The following is an 18,225-nucleotide window of genomic DNA, read 5'->3' as shown; positions in this document are numbered from 1 at the left end:
ATTTTGGAAACGCTGATTAAGGACTTCTGCTTTATCCTTGGGAGACACATGGATCGAATCGTCTGAACGCAAGGCTGGAATACCTTGGCCCTCGGAGCGGCAGTTCCTCACGTACCCCCAGAATTTCTTCGGGTTAGCTGTGAGATTTCCACCGATGACGTCATTGAGATAAGTGTCATGAGCTGCGCGCAAGGCTTTTGTAACCTTGTTTCGCTGGTGCCTATAATCGGACCAGGCAGATGGCGACCGGTTACGCTTGGCTTTCTTAAACAGACGTTCGCGCTTTCTCATTTGGCGTTTGATGGAGCTAGTCATCCATGGCAAGTCTGGCTTCTTCTTGGTCATTTTAGATGGTACAAATAAGTCAATTCCTGAATGAATGCTATTTTTAAAACAGGACCAATTTTCTTCCACTGAGCGGGAATTACAAGATTTCATGAAGACATTGCTGATCGATGTAACATGCTGTCGAAAGCCATCCCAATTTGCCTTGTCGAACAAATAAACTCGATGAGGTGGTCTTACAGATCTACGAGGGCAAAGAGTAATGCTAAAAGTCACAATGTCATGATCGCTCATACCAGGAGAAGTGTCGACATCTGACACCATAGCCGGGGTGGAGGACAGAACCAAGTCCAGGGTCTTTAATGAAGCACGACGAGTTGGAACAGTGACATGTTGGCTAAAAGCAAAGTCATTAACAAGGGTTAGCAATCTGCGCATAAGAGAAGCAGTAGAGGCAGCAGTCGGCAAGGGTGGATCCGATAGCCAGTTGATATCTCCGCAGTTGAAATCCCCAGAGATTACAATATTTGGATGTGATTTCCTGTTCTTATTGAAGACATCAAGGATTGCGTTCGAGAGAACTTCAAGTGCAGACGGCGAGTTGTTCGGAACTCGGTAAAAAGAGCACAACAAGAGCTCTTTCCTGCCCTTGAGTTTTACAGAGGCCCACACACTCTCGTCAAACTGATCGGTTGTTAAGTTGGTAAGTTCAGTGGATATTATATCAGATTTGATTGCCAAGAAAACGCCTCCGCCTCCTTCTTTGACGCGCTCGTTCCGATATACTGTATAATCAGGCGGAAAAACAGCACCAGTTGGAGTAGCCGAAGTAATTTTACTTTCGCAGCCGAAGATTACGTCAGGGTCGTGCAAATTAACGTGAGCCTTTAGTATAGCGGAGCGTTCAGCACTCAGTATGCTATTACAATTAATTTCCATGCATCTTAGCTTGTTAATCTTGCCCCTACGAGTTGATGGGAGAGGACTGGATGTAAATAATGGAGCCGCGGTGATGTTCATACATTCGTCTGCGTCAGAATTTATTGATGTATTATTGGTGGAATTTGCGAGCAACGAAAAGCTGTTTTCTTGTGCATTTGTGTTAAACTCTGTTTCTTTTAGCAAGAAGGTTGTTGAGAAATTCGGAAAGAGACATTGATTGCATATCCAAGTTAGCTTGGAGTCGTTTCCCAACTTGTTGTACGATTGAGCACTCATGCAAATACATTTTGCATGGAACCAACAACAACATTCCTCACATTCGATGGCTTTTTGGTTAGATTTTGTAGGTTTCTCACAGATACCACACGGAAACTTGATAGGCCCCGGGTTTAGTGTTGAGCAGTCGTTTGCTATAATAAGAAGAAGTTGGATGATTCCTTTTGTCGAAGCGATATCAAGGACCGGGCCCGTAACTCTGCCGTGACGATGGCGTGACAGCAACTTTAAATATGTAAATGTATAGGCTGACCTCGGATGACTGATTTCAAGGTTTGTTGAATTTACTTCGAGCCGTCCAGGAAAAAAGTTCGAATATGAAGACTGCGTTGGTTCATATTTCCCATCCGAACACTTCAGAAGAGAGATTGATATAGCCAAGATATACAGACAAAGTCGGAAGGTCATGTCTAAGCACTTCGATGTAACTTTAGGCTGAAATGCGGAGAGATGGAAAAACCCAACCGCTCAGCTCGACCACCGCTGACATTGGAAAACGATTGGAAGCGGCTGCGCTATTTTCCGCGCGCTGTTTTAGATCTCAGTTTTCCGCGCGCTGTTTTTCGCCCACCCCTTAAATCTAAAAAGCTTTTGGCATTCTTCCTTCAGGCATAACGGTACTTCATGGTGCTAAAAGATTGCATTTTGTAAATTGATTGTTTGCATTGGCACATCCGATCCTACTCAACCAAGTAAACATTATTTCCTTTTAAAGAGTATCAGAACCTGAGTACCAGAACCGTTTTGTCAACTCTTCTCAGCTTTCAAGAAGGCAACATGTCAAGCAAGATACTTGTGTCGTGCGTTCTGTTTTCCCTTATCGTGTCTTGTCTTGGAGCTTTCAGAATTTGGGGGAGTTGGTTGTAGAAGAGGGCGGAATGATCGTCAAGGGCCGGCCTGTAAATCTGGAGACGACTTTAGGAGGATGCAACGCCGGCCATTTGTTGAGAAGGTAAGCATAGCTCTTTCGGGAGAAACACTAAATATCGCAGTTTCTTTAAATCCCACGTTATCTTTAGACTGGCAAGGTTCTTAAGTTTTTTGTATCCCAGTATCAAAGTCATAGCTTTGAGCTGCCGTGAGGGACAGGCCATAGCGCGAGGACGAGCGCCGCGGGCCACGCCCAGACCCCATGGATTAAAAGCCTTCAAATTAGAGTGGTTTTCAAACGTGAAACAATTTTATTGTTAAAGTGTAATAGAAAAGCCAAAAAAGAGAACAAAGACATCACAGTGTATTGGTACTAAATAAAGTAAATAGTATTTAACGGGTTTTTGAAAACCACTCTATTTAAGCCACAACAAAATTTGAAAATTGAAGAGTAAAGAAAAGTTTCTGAACACAAGTTTTTCACTTTGGTTGTTTTTCTTTTCTAATTGCCCATTCTCCTCTAGTTTGACAGGTTCTTCGGGAATAGTCGCATGGTTAAGCAGGCAGCGCTGCTAAAAAATCGACAGGCGTGGAGAATCAATGAATGATGCTTACAACAGTTGCAAAGGAATTTTTACCTGTAAATTGATGTATGAAAGGCTCAGTCGTCAGTAAAATGCTACGCGGTGCGGGGCTCCGGAGTTCATGATGTATGACAAAATAATGAAACTATGTACAAAAGTCGTATGAAATGCTATAAACAAGTTCTCTTAGAAAATGTATTTCTATTAATATAAAAATAAATGAATCGCTCCACATTATTTGATGTAGGTTAAATAAATTGATGCAAATACCATAGTGTGTGCTTGCAAGAGAGACGAGAATCAAACAGGGATTTGAGACAGATCAATAAACAGCAGACATTTGACAGCATATAATTGCAAATCTTTATTTTTACGAAATCAATACAATGTTGGTTTAAACTTGTTTGGTTTGGATGAGATTGACCTGTGGCATAAAAAATGGCATAAGCACATAGTAATAACTAAATAGCATCTGAGGGTCTGCACACTGATTGGGCTCAGGATGTGTTATTTGTAATCATAGATTCATACGAACGAGACATAATCTCATCACTGCCCAATAAACTATTTCTAAATTTAGCTACTCTGCTCACACAGAGCTCAACATAGCTCTGTACAAAAGATCATGTTACTGGGAAAGCAAAGGGCTTATACCCAGCTTTTTTCTTTTTATGCAAAGCAGCATAATTTGGAAAGCCACTAATCACTTACAATCCTAAGCAGATTTCTTGCAGTCTCATGGATGTTATTAGCAGAGTGGAATTTCTTATCTACATGAATCAAAGATATATATGAGAGCCATGTAACATATCATTAACATTCTCAATAGAAACTTTGCCTACAGCAGTTTAGTCAGATATGTTATCCACTTCTTCATGCTATTTCAGTACAGGTCTGTGGAATAATCATCACATGGTAACTGCTGCATTCTCAAATTATGCAATGGCAATGCAGAAAAGTATACAAGCAACAAGCACAGGCCTCAAAAAGGTCTAATTTAGACAGAGAATAATGAGGGCTCAAAGACCCAAGTAGTCATCTTAAAGCAGCATTGTCACCAGTTTACTTCCAGAGGGACGACAGAGACGTTAACTGACAAGAGAATCTATTAGAATCTGCACTATTTAACCTGCCATCCACTTTAAATTATCAGTCACATCCTCAAAGAAACTTGCAATAGACACACTGCTTTTACAATTTTGAAATAACTGTTGCGTTTTCTGTTGAAAATCAGATATTGTTACGTAACTGGTGACAATGCAGCTTTGCACACCAGCGACTTACCAGATATGCTGTTCATCAGACACAGGTCATGTGTTGATTGCTTTTCATTTCCAATTAACCTTCTTATTTCCAATTTTATTGTGAACTAAGAACAAAAAATTCAACACGAAATTAGCTTTGAGAAAAAAAAGTAATAAGATATTGGAATGTGTCGTTTCTGGCCTCAGAAAGAGAGTTAGTCAACAGAAATTTCAGATATATGCTTGTCAGACTTCATCATCATTGACCATACTATTTTTGAGAAACTTACAGAAATATGCAAATACCTGCTAGTTCTTTACTTGGCATCAGCTGGTAAACAACCACTGTCCAGATCTATCAAAGCAACAGAAATGAGTTATAATTGGAACAGAAGACCTTGTTCTAGCTGCAGTGACTGGCCAGATAAGAACCACTCAGACATAGGTATACAGAACATTTTCTCTTCAACGCCTTTGGCTCAAAGCGAGCTGGGATTATTCTAGTCATCATCGTGGCAGTTTTGAGTGTGATAAGATTTGCAAAAGTACAATAAATTCCTGTAGTAATTTTTACACAGAAAATACTTCTACCTGGGTTGTAAACTTACCTGTGAACATTATTTTAGGCTGGATGACATTGGTTCATGACATGATGATATGGTGATCTCTGAAATGGGTAGGCATCATTGTAATCAGATATATGCTTGTCTTTTTCTGTTCTTCATAGATACTTATAATGTTCTATTTAGTAATAGGCCTGTTTCTTACCAACGAAATAATGCTACGCCATGTCTAGGCCACAACAGTGTAAACTGAGATGAGCCTGTGAAGACAGAAATGTTGTGAGAAACATTTTACATACAATAGAACCCTGGACCTTAACAAAGGACCTGCACTAAAAAAGGACCAGGGTTACGAAAGGCTCAGTCGTCAGTAAAATGCTACGCGGTGCGGGGCTCCGGAGTTCAGTAAGCGTGTCTTGTTTGCCCACAAGGAGCGAAAACCAAACTCAACTTTTTAAGCGTTTTTCTTCTCATTTGCTCGGTTTATTTTCTCTTGGCTACTAACGATGAATAACCCACCAAAAGAGCAGGAATGTGCAGTAAAAATTAGTTCAAATTATTATTGATGACAAACTAAAAAGTCTCACTACTGATGCAATGTTACGGCGTGTTGTCATCTTGAAATTTGAATCTTATTCAGCCAAAAGGGGGAGGAGCTAAGCTTTTTTATAAATGTAATATTATTCGGTAAACAAATTAAAGATAATATTATTCAATACACGAACATTTCGTCTGGTTTGCTCGTGGTAAAACGGTACTACTGCGTCAAAAATCACATTATTCATTAGGGTGGTTTGCAATTGCAAAAAATAAGAAACAGACCACTCAGACATAGGTATACAGAACATTTTCTCTTCAACGCCTTTGGCTCAAAGCGAGCTGGGATTATTCTAGTCATCATTGTGGCCGTTGTATTGTCAACACGCCTTCCTCGTGGCTTGAAACACAATCCTTTAGAATCTCAAACCATCCTTGAGCAAAATTATGCGATCTATACTCGAAATACTTCTAAAAGGACTAAAGTATAATTGACAACGAGTATTTGTGTTTGAAAAGTGTGGGTGAAGATAATTTTGACTCTCTTTCTTAGGCATTAATTTTCGGAGTTCGCTATTTTTAAAGAACTTCAAAAATCGTAATGAGAACTGTCAGGTATTGCTTTTTACCGATTGTTATGAAAGCGAGCCCTATGTACTGAATTGTTACAGGAAACACGATAAAGGTACGAACCTTGTAAAGGACGTGCAGCCGTTTCTTGGCTACTCTCCCATGAGACCATGTGTTCTTTCATCAAGAAGCTCAACATTTTGGTTCTGTTAAAAGCGTGCGGAAAAAGGCAGCGAGTTCTTCGTCAAGCAGGTCTGCAGTTTCAATTCCCCGGAGCATCTTCACTTGCTGGTGAGACGGTAAGAGGAGAAATGTGGCAAGGGCCAAAAGGAACTATTTCGTTGTCGACGAGCTAACTGCAAGAAGACGAACGCAGTTCACGTGGAATTTTTATACGAGGGCGAGCTACGATGCCACAAAAGCATCATGGGACAGCTTACACAGGCACCCCATAAAGTTGAATTTATCTCTCAATGACGAAGAAAAAAGGGAAAAAGGGCATTCATACAAAATCATAAATAAATTCAATTTCAGACTCCAATATTTGTCCTGTCTTTTTTTTTGGCAAAAAGAGATCATCAAACTGTCAGGTTGGGATACCTGTGCGTTATCAAGAGAAGTAGCCTGGTGCTGGTTATTAGCGAACAACATGGCGGCCAGTTTGATAACTCAAGGCCGCATGATGTTGGGTCGCGGTAGATGGCGAGCCTTAGGATCTGCGAGTACCCATATTATCAATGCACAGAGTAGAGTTGGGGAATTTGCATTCAAGAGATTTTTAAGCTCGCAGACAGCTTTTTCTGGACTGAAATCACGTGGTTGTTTTGGTGTTATTGTTGCTTCACATCGTCCCCCTGAAAGGTCAGCACTTTTGGAGAAAGAGTTGCGTGGCTCACAGATTAGCAAAAGACTGGCGTCGACCTCGAAAAAGAAGAAAGAAGCCAGTGAATCTGGAGACTTAATGGAGGCTCAAGAACAGCCTGAGAGTCAACTGACTGTAGGCGCTAAAGGTGTGACGGAACATGAGTCATTTCTTTTAATGGAACAGGGGGGCAGGAGAAAAGGATGTAATATGGGGAGGGGTGAACTTGAGTAGGAATCTAATGGGAGCTCAATCAAGAGCTGCATTTTAGCTCTAATCTGATTAACTAACCCTCTTCACTGGCATCACTACTACATAACTACTGTAACAACAGGGGATAGGGGGGGCGGGGGCTATATGGGGAGGGGTGAAATTACCTATGAATGTAATAGTAGTTATACAGCGACACTGTTAAATCACATGCCTGATTGGTCAAGGGTTCATGTTTCATAAGAGGACACAAACACATTTGGCATCAGCACGAGCAAACACTCTACCCAATACTAGATTGTAATGTAAGAAATAATTTTGAATGTTCTATAAAACCAATAGATCTCATTTTTTGTGCATCTGCCCTCTAATAAATGCCAAGGAAAACCTCCTGGAATCAGACTCCAGAAATTTCCCCTCTTCTACTCACCGCCTCACTAGTCATGCTTAGATCCCTCTGGTAGCAGGGTAATCTTTGAAGTACTTCACCAGATTGTATTTATAACTTCTGGTATTTATTTCAGTTGTCCAAGCTGGTAAAGATGTCACCTATCTTGGTATCATTATTGTTGGGTTTGCTGTAACAGGTGAGTGTTTACAATGAGGCCTCCACCACAAATACGACACCTTCCTTGGGGGGGGGGGGGGGGGTGAGGCAGGAGGCTGGCACCTTCCTTTGGGGGGGGGGGGAGGAGGCTGGCACCTTCCTTTGGGGGGGGGGGGGAGGAGGCTGCCAACTTCCTTTGGGGGGGGGGTTAGAGGTTGAAAAGGGTTGGAAGGTGTACCTATTTAAAACATTGATGAACAATAAACAAGTAGTACTGCTGTTTTAGTGCAAAGATCAAAATTTGATCTCCAGGTAAATTTAGTGAAGCTAACAAGGTGCTCCTTTGTGGCATAAAGTTCTTTTAACACAAGCAATTAATATTGACAACTATTAATAAGCTAATAAATAATTGTAGAAGAAGTGCGTCAAGTAAGTAATGTAGCTGTTTATAGTTGACAGTTTTTATTTTACCGTTCGTCAAACCGTTTATTTTGCATCTGTTCGCGAACAGTGTGTTCGCGAACAGTCTATATGTTCGCGAATTTCGAGAACGTCGTTTGCGAATTTCGCGAACACTGTTGGCGAATTTCGCAAAAGTTTCGCGAACAGTGTCCCTATGTTCGTGAGCGGTACTGTATGTAAATAGGCCAGGTTTTTTTAGTTGCATGTGTTGATGGCAAAAACCTTGACAAATAAAAGAGCAGTTCTTGGTTATAGACATTACATTTGGAACACATTTTTCAATTTTCATCATGTCATATCTTTATTGCATTAAGTGTTTTAATTATACTTGTGTTTTTTTTAGTTACGGCTTTATCAACCTTAGATGCCCATGTTAAAAAAATAAGTAAAGCTATATTTTATTATTTTTAAATTGTAGTTTTGTTGGCATTACAGATGTTACATCAGAAAAACTACTTTTTTCAAAAACTTTTTTTAAATTGAAAACTCAGTGAATCTAATATCATGTGGATGTTATCTTTGTAATAAATCTTATGTTACATGTTAGATGTTTTCTATGTAAGGGTGACTTTCAAGAATGCACCCATAATTCTTGAACTATAAAGGAAAACTTTCTGTTACAGAGGTTACATGTTTTGTTACAGATGTTACACGTGTGAAAATGTAAATGTGTAATTAACCTTTTTGATAATATTATTGCATTTTATATATCTTTTGGCAACTTTTTCTTTTAGCTACTGATAAATTTCCTGTTTTTATTTATAGATCCAGCTAAATATAATTGTTTTTAAAAACCACAGGGAGCCCAATAAGGCAATTTCCATGCAGTTGATAAAACCAAACTATTTGCATAAGTTATAGTACATTTTAGTTCCAAAATGATTAAGTATCAATCCTCTCTCATTTATCAAACAAACTATATCAGGCTTTTAAGAATGTTTTATCTTTTTCAAAATTTATTGTTGCATCAGAAAGTACCTGAAAAACAGTAATAGGAGCAAAAAGAGCGCGCACAGCAACAAATAAAAACCTCAAACTCCAGAGCTCATTTCGTAATACTTTTACCTCCTTTGTTAGCTTTCTTTACTCTCTTTATATAACTCACAACTCGAGATTAGTTATCATTCCTTTACATGGAATCTCCTATTGTTTATTTTACTTACATTCCAACTCCTCTTTCAAAACAATACATGCATGCAAGTCTTAAGCGTCCCATTCTTCTTAACTCATTAACTAATCGCTTGTTTCATAACATTATTATAAATTTTCAGCCTAAACATCAATAACTTTTTTCTAATAACAGATTTTTTGCATAAGGCTATGCGCACGGAGTTGGTACCCATTTAAGTGCTCCGAAAAACAACAACTATTTAACTATTTTGTCATTTTCTTGGCTAAAATTTGGCATGTAGATAGGCCGTCGACGAAGAAATAAAAGTGGAACTTCAGTTTTGCAATACTTGTTTTTAGAAAGCCAAAAATATCATACAACGTGAGAAAATAGAAAATTCACGCATAACATTTTCCAAATTAGTAAACGATTAAATCTTTTATCTTCCAAAATAAGCAATATTATGTACCAAAATTCATACTGCCTCAATGCACAAGGGTCAAAGTTTCTTGTTGTGGCTCGTGTTTATTCAAGAATGATCAATTTTAAAAAAATACAAGAAATTATGTGATGATGACTAAATGTCCATTTTTCACCCAAGAAGAAAGTAACTGAAAATAAACTGAAAATAAGCCAACAAAGTAAACCCTTATAAGCCTTTATCCTTAGCAGATAAAGTGCACATGTGGTGTACTTTGTAATGTTGAGTGTTATGAAAAGACTTCCACATAGTGGTTGTGTGGCCTTTTTTCCAAGTCAATAAACCATGGCGGTGTAGTTGTTTGGTGCACCCCCCTGAATGTGCATCGAAAAAAATGATGATTTCATAAACACTAGACATAAGAAAGTACAAATGTGAAAAAATCTATTCGATCTATATTCATTTTTTTGGTTTCTCATGTCAAATTGCTAAAAAATTCTCACTGAAAAAATTTCCAACTTGTCAACAAAAATTTGCTTTATTAATGGGTCTAATGTTAGTGTAGTGTGTACTATTAAGGTTACGGTTTACCTTCGCGACTATGTCGCGCTATATAAATAAGCATCTACTCATGGCTTTTTTCCATAAGGAGTTTTTGTTTTTTAGTTAGGGGCTGAAATACGCAAGATCATACTGTTTTCTTTTGCAAAACCTTACTTCGCGCCTTAGGTTAATGCAATACCCCTTATTTCCATCAACACATGTCAATTTTCAAAAGGGGATTTCATTTTTTCCATATCGTATTCCATTGAAGAGTTATTTTATTTCAAAGTTGCCAGATGCAAATTTCGGCTATCTCCTGTCTTTTGGGAAGAATAACTTTTGATTAAAAAACAATATAAAAAAAATGAGAACCCCTTTTGAAGCAAGGCTATTGTTCTACATGTCTGTCAAATTATACGAAAATCTGACAAATTCTAGGGTACCAACAGTTTAAAAGTTTGTTGCTTTTTGGCACACTTTAGTTTCGCTGTAATGCGCCTTCAAAGTTTTCTGGAGGGCTAAAGGGATTAGGGCACTTCACACCTAATAGGAATTGGTGTCAGCCAATCATGACGGTATTGTCAATCTCAGAAAAAGAACAGACCACAGACCCACAACAGGTCAGACCTCAGGCGGTCAGGTCAGTAGATCACAAACTTTTACGGAAAGAACAGGGGCAAAGCAAAAAGGAAAACTCATGCGAGCAGAAATGAAGGCGCTCCCGAGACTCTCTTCTCTTCCCACACATACTGTAGAAGCTTTTTTGAAACACCTGTTGTAGCGTGGCGTGCTAAAAGGATTACAAGATTTTGACACCAAAGGCGAAGATGTTTTTTCTTGTTCTGGAACGTTTTTTGTTAAAAAAAAACTATAAATTAAAATATTTTTAAATGGATTTAAATGGAAATTGTTAGATAATGATATAAAGAACATACTTCTGCAATAATTTTTTTTGGGCTGTTTTCGTCGCCCAACTTGAACTGTATCCTTAATTGACTGTTATTTATGGTTTAGGGGCCCTACTATGGTACGTCTTCAGTGAGTTGTTCCTTGGGTTTAGTCCAAATAGAGTCTACTCTGATGCATTGAAAAAAGTGTTAGCAAACTCTGAGGTAAGTGTATTGCATTATTATTTGTCTATTATTCCATTTTTTCCTGCCTCAATAGAATTTTTCAGTTATCTGCCACATTAAAAGCTAACTAGGCCCTTGTTTTAGAGCAAGGCCATTGACCAAGCATAGGGTAATTGTCTTGTACATCTCAAATAATGCATTATCAATGTTTGCATGCTTTATTACCTTTCAAGATATTCAGATGTTTATGTGTACTGTACTAGTTTCAGGCTCCACTGTAGATTTTCTGTCCTTGTTATTCAGGTTGTCCTAGTTACAGCATGAATTCTTTGTCTTCATTATAATTCAGGTTGAATTTATTATTTAGGCTCTGCTGTAGATTTTCTGTTCTCATAGGTCAGGTTGTCCTCATTACCTCATGAATTCTTTGTCCTCATTATTCAGGTTGCCCCACTAGTTAGGCTCTGCTTTAGATTTTTGTAGATCTCTAAGAATTCTATATCCTCATTAATCAAGGCTGGCCACATTTCTCAGGCACTGCGTCAGATTTTATGATATCTCTATGGATTATGTGTCCTCATTATTCAGGTTGTTGAAGAGCTAGGTGAGCCAATTATGGGCCATGGAGAGGAGACTCGCAGAGGTCGCAGACGGCACGTCAGGTATGCAGTGTACTTTTCATGTTCTTTGGAGCCTCCTGCTATTATGCTAGCTGCCTCTCGTTGTCTCATTACTTGCTGAACCTTGGACTGTTTTGACTATTTGACTGTTTGAGTTTTGGTCTGTTTGACTCTTTGACTGTTTGTTTGAGTTTTGGTCTGTTAGACTCTGACTGTTTGAGTTTTGGTCTGTTAGACTCTTTGATTGTTTGAGTTTTGGTCTGTTTGTTTCTTTGACTGTTTGAGTTTTGGTCTGTTTGACTTTTTGACTGTTTGAGTTTTGGTCTGTTTGACTCTTTGGCAGTTTGAGTTTTGGTCTGTTTGACTTTTTGACTGTTTGTTTGAGTTTTGGTCTGTTTGACTCTTTGACTGTTTGAGTTTTCGTCTGTTTGACTCTTTGACTGTTTGAGTTTTGGTCTGTTTGACTCTTTGACTGTTTGAGTTTTGGTCTGCTTGACTCTTTGACTGTTTGAGTTTTGGTCTGTTTGACTCTTTGACTATTTGTGTTTTGGTCTGTTTGACTCTTTGACTGTTTGAGTTTTGGTCTGTTTGACTCTTTGACTGTTTGAGTTTTGGTCTGTTTGACTTTTTGACTGTTTGAGTTTTGATCTGTTTGTTTCTTTGACTGTTTGAGTTTTGGTCTGTTTGACTTTTTGACTGTTTGAGTTTTGGTCTGTTTGACTCTTTGGCTGTTTGAGTTTTGGTCTGTTTGACTTTTTGACTGTTTGTTTGAGTTTTGGTCTGTTTGACTCTTTGACTGTTTGAGTTTTCGTCTGTTTGACTCTTTGACTGTTTGAGTTTTGGTCTGTTTGACTCTTTGACTGTTTGAGTTTTGGTCTGCTTGACTCTTTGACTGTTTGAGTTTTGGTCTGTTTGACTCTTTGACTATTTGTGTTTTGGTCTGTTTGACTCTTTGACTGTTTGAGTTTTGGTCTGTTTGACTCTTTGACTGTTTGAGTTTTGGTCTGTTTGACTCTTTGACTATTTGAGTTTTGGTCTGTTCGACTCTTTGACTGTTTGAGTTTTGGATTATTTAACTTTTTGAATGTTTGAGTTTTGGTCTGTTTGACTTTTTGACTGTTTTAGTTTTGGATTCTTTGAGTTTGGATTTTTTTACTCTTGTACTGTTTGACTTTTGGCAAGTACACACCTTTATATTAGGGAACCAATTTATTTTCTAATATTTTCCTGATTTGCAGCTTTCAGGAATATGTTGTTGATGGCGAGGACTACATGCGAATTAAATTCTACGCAAAAGGGAGTAAACGCAAGGGGACTGTGCATGTGGATGTGAAAAAGGTACTGTCACAGGAGCGCGTTACATATAACACAGTAGGGCGTGTGCTTACACCACCCTTTGCAGCCAAAGAGCGGGTCAATAAGAACCATATGGCCCCACCCCCAAAATCCTGCAAATCTGGAACTGTGACTGTGAGTATTCTTTGCAAACAAATGCTTAAGGATTTCATTATACAAACTGTAAAAAAAAAAACATATTCCAACTCCTCTTGCTCCTCCTGGTAGCTGGTTAAACAAAGCACCCCTTATCACATAACTTAACACAGTTAAAAGTTGTTTTACTTGAGCCATCTTTGATGATTGCCAGGAGTAGTTCTCATGTATACAGGCTCTAATGATACCTTTTCCCATAGGGCTCAAGAGGAAGTTTCATCTATCGCTTTATCTTTGTGGAGATACCAGACTACCCATCAAGAACAATCATCATACTGGACAACCGATAAGTAGAGATACCCATAGAGATAGGTGATAAGAAGTAGGGCACTCCTGTAATATAGTAATAAGAGTTGTTAATAGTGGCCAAGCCTTTGAAGTGAATATAGGATATAGGGCTAATAAGTGGTAGAAATATGTCCCTGCTCTTTTGATGATCTTCCTTTTATCAGCAAGGCTGGACACATGGTGGTAATCTTCCTCAAACAATGAAATTGAAGGGATGTCATTGCCTATCCTTTTCAGTTTACTAAATCTCTGAACTGTTAAGCTGTTCCCTATATCAAGCACAATTTTATGACATCTCTAATATTGATGATTACTACCGAGGGGGGACTCTGACAAAACAGACAGGGGTGATCGTTGGCAAAATCAGTTTAAACCCTAAGGGAAGGCACTTTAGGTGTGGTCAACAGCAATTCTTACATCTCAGAGATGGCAAATTGGGTGTGGTCAAGGGAATTTTCTGAGTTTTATTGCGGTCCTTGAGACATCGCTATGGAGCACATCTCTCTTCCGTTCTTATTGGCAAATGGACACCTTATATTGTTACCAACAATAAAGTGGAAAGTATTAACCAATCAGTTGACTTGTGGTTTATTATAATTCGTTTCAGGCGAGTTAGTGTGAGAAATACACAAGCACAATCCGAAATAATCCTTAAACACCCCATAAAGGATGGCAGTTGGTCAAAAATTTTATACCCTAAACGATATGATGATCACCTTGTCTACTTTTCTGGAGAGGTCCCCCCTTGTTAAGATAAAATTGCCACGATGAAGAGCTCATATGCATTTCCTTGAAAAGAATAGTGTCTCAGGCCAATGCATTATAGGTAATGGTATGGAAGGCTACAGGCGCTTACCCAGGATTGTCGGAAGGGGGGATGCATAGTCATAGGTATCATATGGAAACAGCATAGTATTTGAAGATTCCTTAATAAGGAATGACCCAGTTTTTGGCTGCCTGTGTATGCGCCTTGGCTAGTTTTGTTTCATTTCATATTCCTTTACCCTTTCCTTTATCCTTGGGACCCTGGCCAATGCTACCTTCTTTAGTGACAGTGCTTACACTCTAACTCACACTCATGGAATGTGGAACTGTCTGTATCTTTTTAACACTGGCCAGTAAATGTCACATGAAGCTTCACCAACTTTGTTATAACAGTTGTTCATTTTTTATTGTTAACTTGAAAAGAAATCATGTAATAAGAAATGTTTGTTGTGTGTGGTAATGTGCAACAGCAAACTTAAGAAGGGCAGTTTTTCCATTGCTATGATTCTTGCACCAATAAGAAATGTGTGTTTGTGTGGTAATGTGCAACAGCAAACTTAAGAAGGGCAGTTTTTCCATTGCTATGATTCTTGCACCAATAAGAAATGTGTGTTTGTGTGGTTATGTGCAACAGCAACCTTAAGAAGGGCAGTTTTTCCATTGCTATGATTCTTGCACCAAAACTGACAATTTTCACTGTATAAATCTCTAAAGAATTAAAAGCCTAACCTATACAATATTGTGTTATGGGCATGTTTTTAATCGATTTGTATAGAGGAGGATGTATGTTTTGGACACGTCTCGTAGGTCCTCCTAGAGATGGGCTTACTTTAGCTAGAATTAAACTATTAGAAACAATAGAAGTACAAAATGGATCATCACCATTAGAGACAATAGCAAGTACGGGATCGATGTTTATTTTATGTTCATTTTAAACTGAATAATCTCAGCTACTTTAATATTTGATAGAAAATTGGCTTTAAATTACAAAAAATAACACACCAATACAGTATTGGCTTCCAGTTTGCTCTTTATATTCTGGTCTACTTTCATCAATCAGGGCTTTTGAAGGGGAAAATGGAATAAACCTCAGCGATGAGTTTTGGGTATCAAGGCAACGTATATGCATAAGAATGTGCGTGAGTACGTCTCTGAGATAATGCCAAAATCACAACGTCTTTCAAAGATGAACAAGTAGGTAAATGATTACATCGTATAAACATTAAATGCTCCAAATCTGGGGGAAAAGCTGATTGTAAAAATCCAATCCCAATGATCAACATTGTTAGTCAAAGGCGAATGCTTGAAACCCCCAGAAGTCTTTGTGGGTGCATAGCGGGTTGATAATCAAGCACGATGTGTATGGATTTTGTATGACGCCGCTGACCCAACTACGGCCCACAGTATGTTAACTGCATGTTCCGTGTAGCGTGGGATAAGAGTCAATTTACTTCTTGGCAATATGTCTCCCACTAGAGGGAGAAGTGAGCTGAGTCCAGTCTTGTTAGGAGAATTCCTGTGATGTAATGACAAACATCCTTAACTTATCTTGGCCAAAAATACTCACTTCACTCTACACTTCTGATACCACAGATAACCTCGGCCTCCAAAAGCCGTCCTTCTTTCTACTCGGTAGATTACGCAGTTTCACATCTTGGGGTGCATTCCCATTCATATCTTTGTGGTTCTTCGGTTTCGCGGAACCATTAGGCGTAGCATGTACTTGCACTGAGGTATTAAACTGGTTGTTGTTGAGTGGAGCTATGATTCCTTGCTTTTCCCATATTGGGTCTATTTGAGGGATGTACCCGTTAGCTTTGGGCTTTTTGTTTCGCCCGGTGCGCATGCGTGGTAATGTTGCTGGCTTGTCCGAGTCCCACGAGTCAGAAACTTTGTCTTTATTTCGCTTGTGCGTTGCGTATGGCGTTTCAGATTCTATGAGATTTTCGAATTCCTTCTCGTAGTCGCTACCTTTACTGAGTCTGTTATCCGCATTCAAATCGCTTTCACTCCTCTGTCGTTCGCGCTCCAAATCCCGAAAAAAATCCCTTTTCCTCCCGCTGTGTCTCGTACACGTTCCACCCGCACGTTTATCACAACACTCTTTCACACGATCACGGGGCTTTCTCGCGAAATCACGCGGACTTTTCGCGCCATCATGTTCGTCTACACCACCCACCGCTCCGAGTAACGACTCCCGCTCATCTTCAGTACCCGCCTCACGCTCGGAATCACGTAACAATTCACGTAAAATTTCTGCACGCTCTTCACGTTCACGTTTCAGTTCCTGATAATAACCTGGATGGTGTGGGTTTCGGTATGAATGCTTACGGACGAGCGCGCCTGGACACGACCTCAAACTCGCGGTATCCCAGTCCCCCGCGGCTGTCGAGAAGGTGGAGAAACTCGCACGACGCGGACGAACGATATCCAACGATGGGAGAGAAATCGTCTCGATGGAATCGGCCCTAGAGCGAGGCGTGAGAGGTGTGGTTATAGTCTCCGGGGTATCTGGCATGTCCCCTGTGTAAATTGGAGGTATCACGGAGGGGAGGCGCGTGGACTGGGTGTAGTCACGAGTCAATGTCCCGGATGAAAGAGGCTCGGTGTTGCCTTGGCTACGGATGCTAGTTGATCGACTGGGTGGCTTACCACGTGTGCTCCGCACAGAAGCGCGGCTTAGGCTCCGCAAGCTCTGTGACCTTAAACTTTGTTTACGACACTCGCGAATAAAACTCGACTTGCGTCGACTCATTAGCACGAAATAAACGATACACCCTATTGTAAGGAAAAATAAAAAACCTCCCGCGAAAACCACTATGAAGAACCATACCCTAGGCTCGCAGTGCCAGGCCGTGATTACATTGTTCTGGTACATGGCGCCAGACGATGGTTTGACCTCGATTAGCGCACGCTCATCGGAGTTAAACATTAGTCGAGTACTGCAATCTTGCCCCAGATCTGCATGGCACTCGTGAATAGCACTCCCTAGTTCGTACACATGCCGAGTTAGCGAGAATTCCACGGAGAGTTTCTCTAATTGTCGCTGTCCATTAATGCGCTGAAACAAGATATAATAATTCCCCTCCTGTGGAACTGTGTAAACAAACGAGATTTGTGTTGTGGTGTTTTTGTCCTCTGGGGGAGATCGCCTACGAAGCTGTGATGCATCCAGTCTAGAGACCCAACCATCTAAGTTTTCACGTCTCTTGAAAATAAATAACTTGAAGAAGCTGTCAGACTTTGCATTGATGAGTATACTGGAGCCTTTTAAAAGATAATAGGCCTTGAACCAATATTTGTTGCGCGGAACAAATACCTCTAGACTGACGTTAGATACACGCGTTTGTGGTGATATCTGAACTTGTTGTAAAACCCTCAAAGTTCGACGCTGGTTTGCGGCTTTGACATAAATCCCCTCGCAGAATACAGTTGATACTTTTATGATTCGCATGTCTTGCTCAGCTAGTTCGTACTCCTTGGGGAAGATAGTGGAAGAATTGAAGACTTGAATGATAAAACATCCTACAAGAAGTCCCACTGCTACTAAACACACACAAGTGTAGAAAAACACGCGTAAACGGAACTTGTAGTAACTGTAGTAGCGCCTTTGGTAGCTTAACGCAGTCCTATTGGTTACAGAATCGTCGTTCTGCATGGTCGTGGGAGTTAAACGGAGTTAAAAGTTGTTTAACTTGCCTACAAATCTTGACTAGCGTTGGTTTGGGTGATCTTGAGCCGTCTTAGATGATTGGCAGGAGCAGTTCTCATATGGCAAGGTCACACTAGGTCATTCATCTACACTAGGCACAGCCGTTCCTGAGCTGTCATCTAAATGTTTTGCGGAAATCTGCTCAAAGTTAATCAATCAAACGCAGATACCGGTACCTCAATATTCGCATCGCAAATTCAAATTTCAATGCCTCCAAGTGCTACTGTTCTTTGCATAGTATTTGTTTGG

General features: G+C 39.7%; 2 protein-coding genes and 1 long non-coding RNA gene across 4 annotated transcripts; 1 reads left to right on the top strand and 2 right to left on the bottom strand.

Moving 5' to 3' along the window:
* Positions 1-3,296: 3,296 nt before the first annotated feature.
* LOC116614669 lies at positions 3,297-6,280 on the bottom strand. Of its 2 annotated transcripts, XR_004294660.2 has the most exons (7): positions 5,995-6,278; positions 4,970-5,024; positions 4,810-4,868; positions 4,508-4,556; positions 4,242-4,326; positions 3,669-3,727; positions 3,297-3,381 (listed from the first exon to the last, which is right to left on the bottom strand). It is a non-coding gene; the product is annotated as an uncharacterized LOC116614669 (long non-coding RNA). The 2 variants fall into 2 exon arrangements; XR_007306252.1 differs by having other exon boundaries at positions 3,297-3,851; positions 5,995-6,280.
* A 207-nt stretch (positions 6,281-6,487) lies between these two features.
* LOC5507318 (mitochondrial import inner membrane translocase subunit Tim21) lies at positions 6,488-14,071 on the top strand. Its single transcript, XM_001627918.3, has 6 exons — positions 6,488-6,881; positions 7,468-7,530; positions 11,042-11,139; positions 11,689-11,762; positions 12,959-13,058; positions 13,412-14,071. The coding sequence occupies exons 1-6, from the start codon at positions 6,521-6,523 to the stop codon at positions 13,499-13,501; spliced, it is 786 nt and encodes a 261-aa protein (XP_001627968.2). The 5' UTR covers positions 6,488-6,520; the 3' UTR covers positions 13,502-14,071.
* Positions 14,072-14,487: 416 nt separating this feature from the next.
* On the bottom strand, positions 14,488-18,225 carry LOC5507317. Its single transcript, XM_001627906.3, has one exon. The coding sequence runs from the start codon at positions 17,920-17,922 to the stop codon at positions 15,838-15,840; it is 2,085 nt and encodes a 694-aa protein (XP_001627956.2). The 5' UTR covers positions 17,923-18,225; the 3' UTR covers positions 14,488-15,837.

Source organism: Nematostella vectensis, chromosome 13, assembly GCF_932526225.1.
Source record: "Nematostella vectensis chromosome 13, jaNemVect1.1, whole genome shotgun sequence".
NCBI lineage: Eukaryota > Metazoa > Cnidaria > Anthozoa > Actiniaria > Edwardsiidae > Nematostella > Nematostella vectensis.
This window is presented reverse-complemented; position numbering and strand designations above follow the sequence as displayed.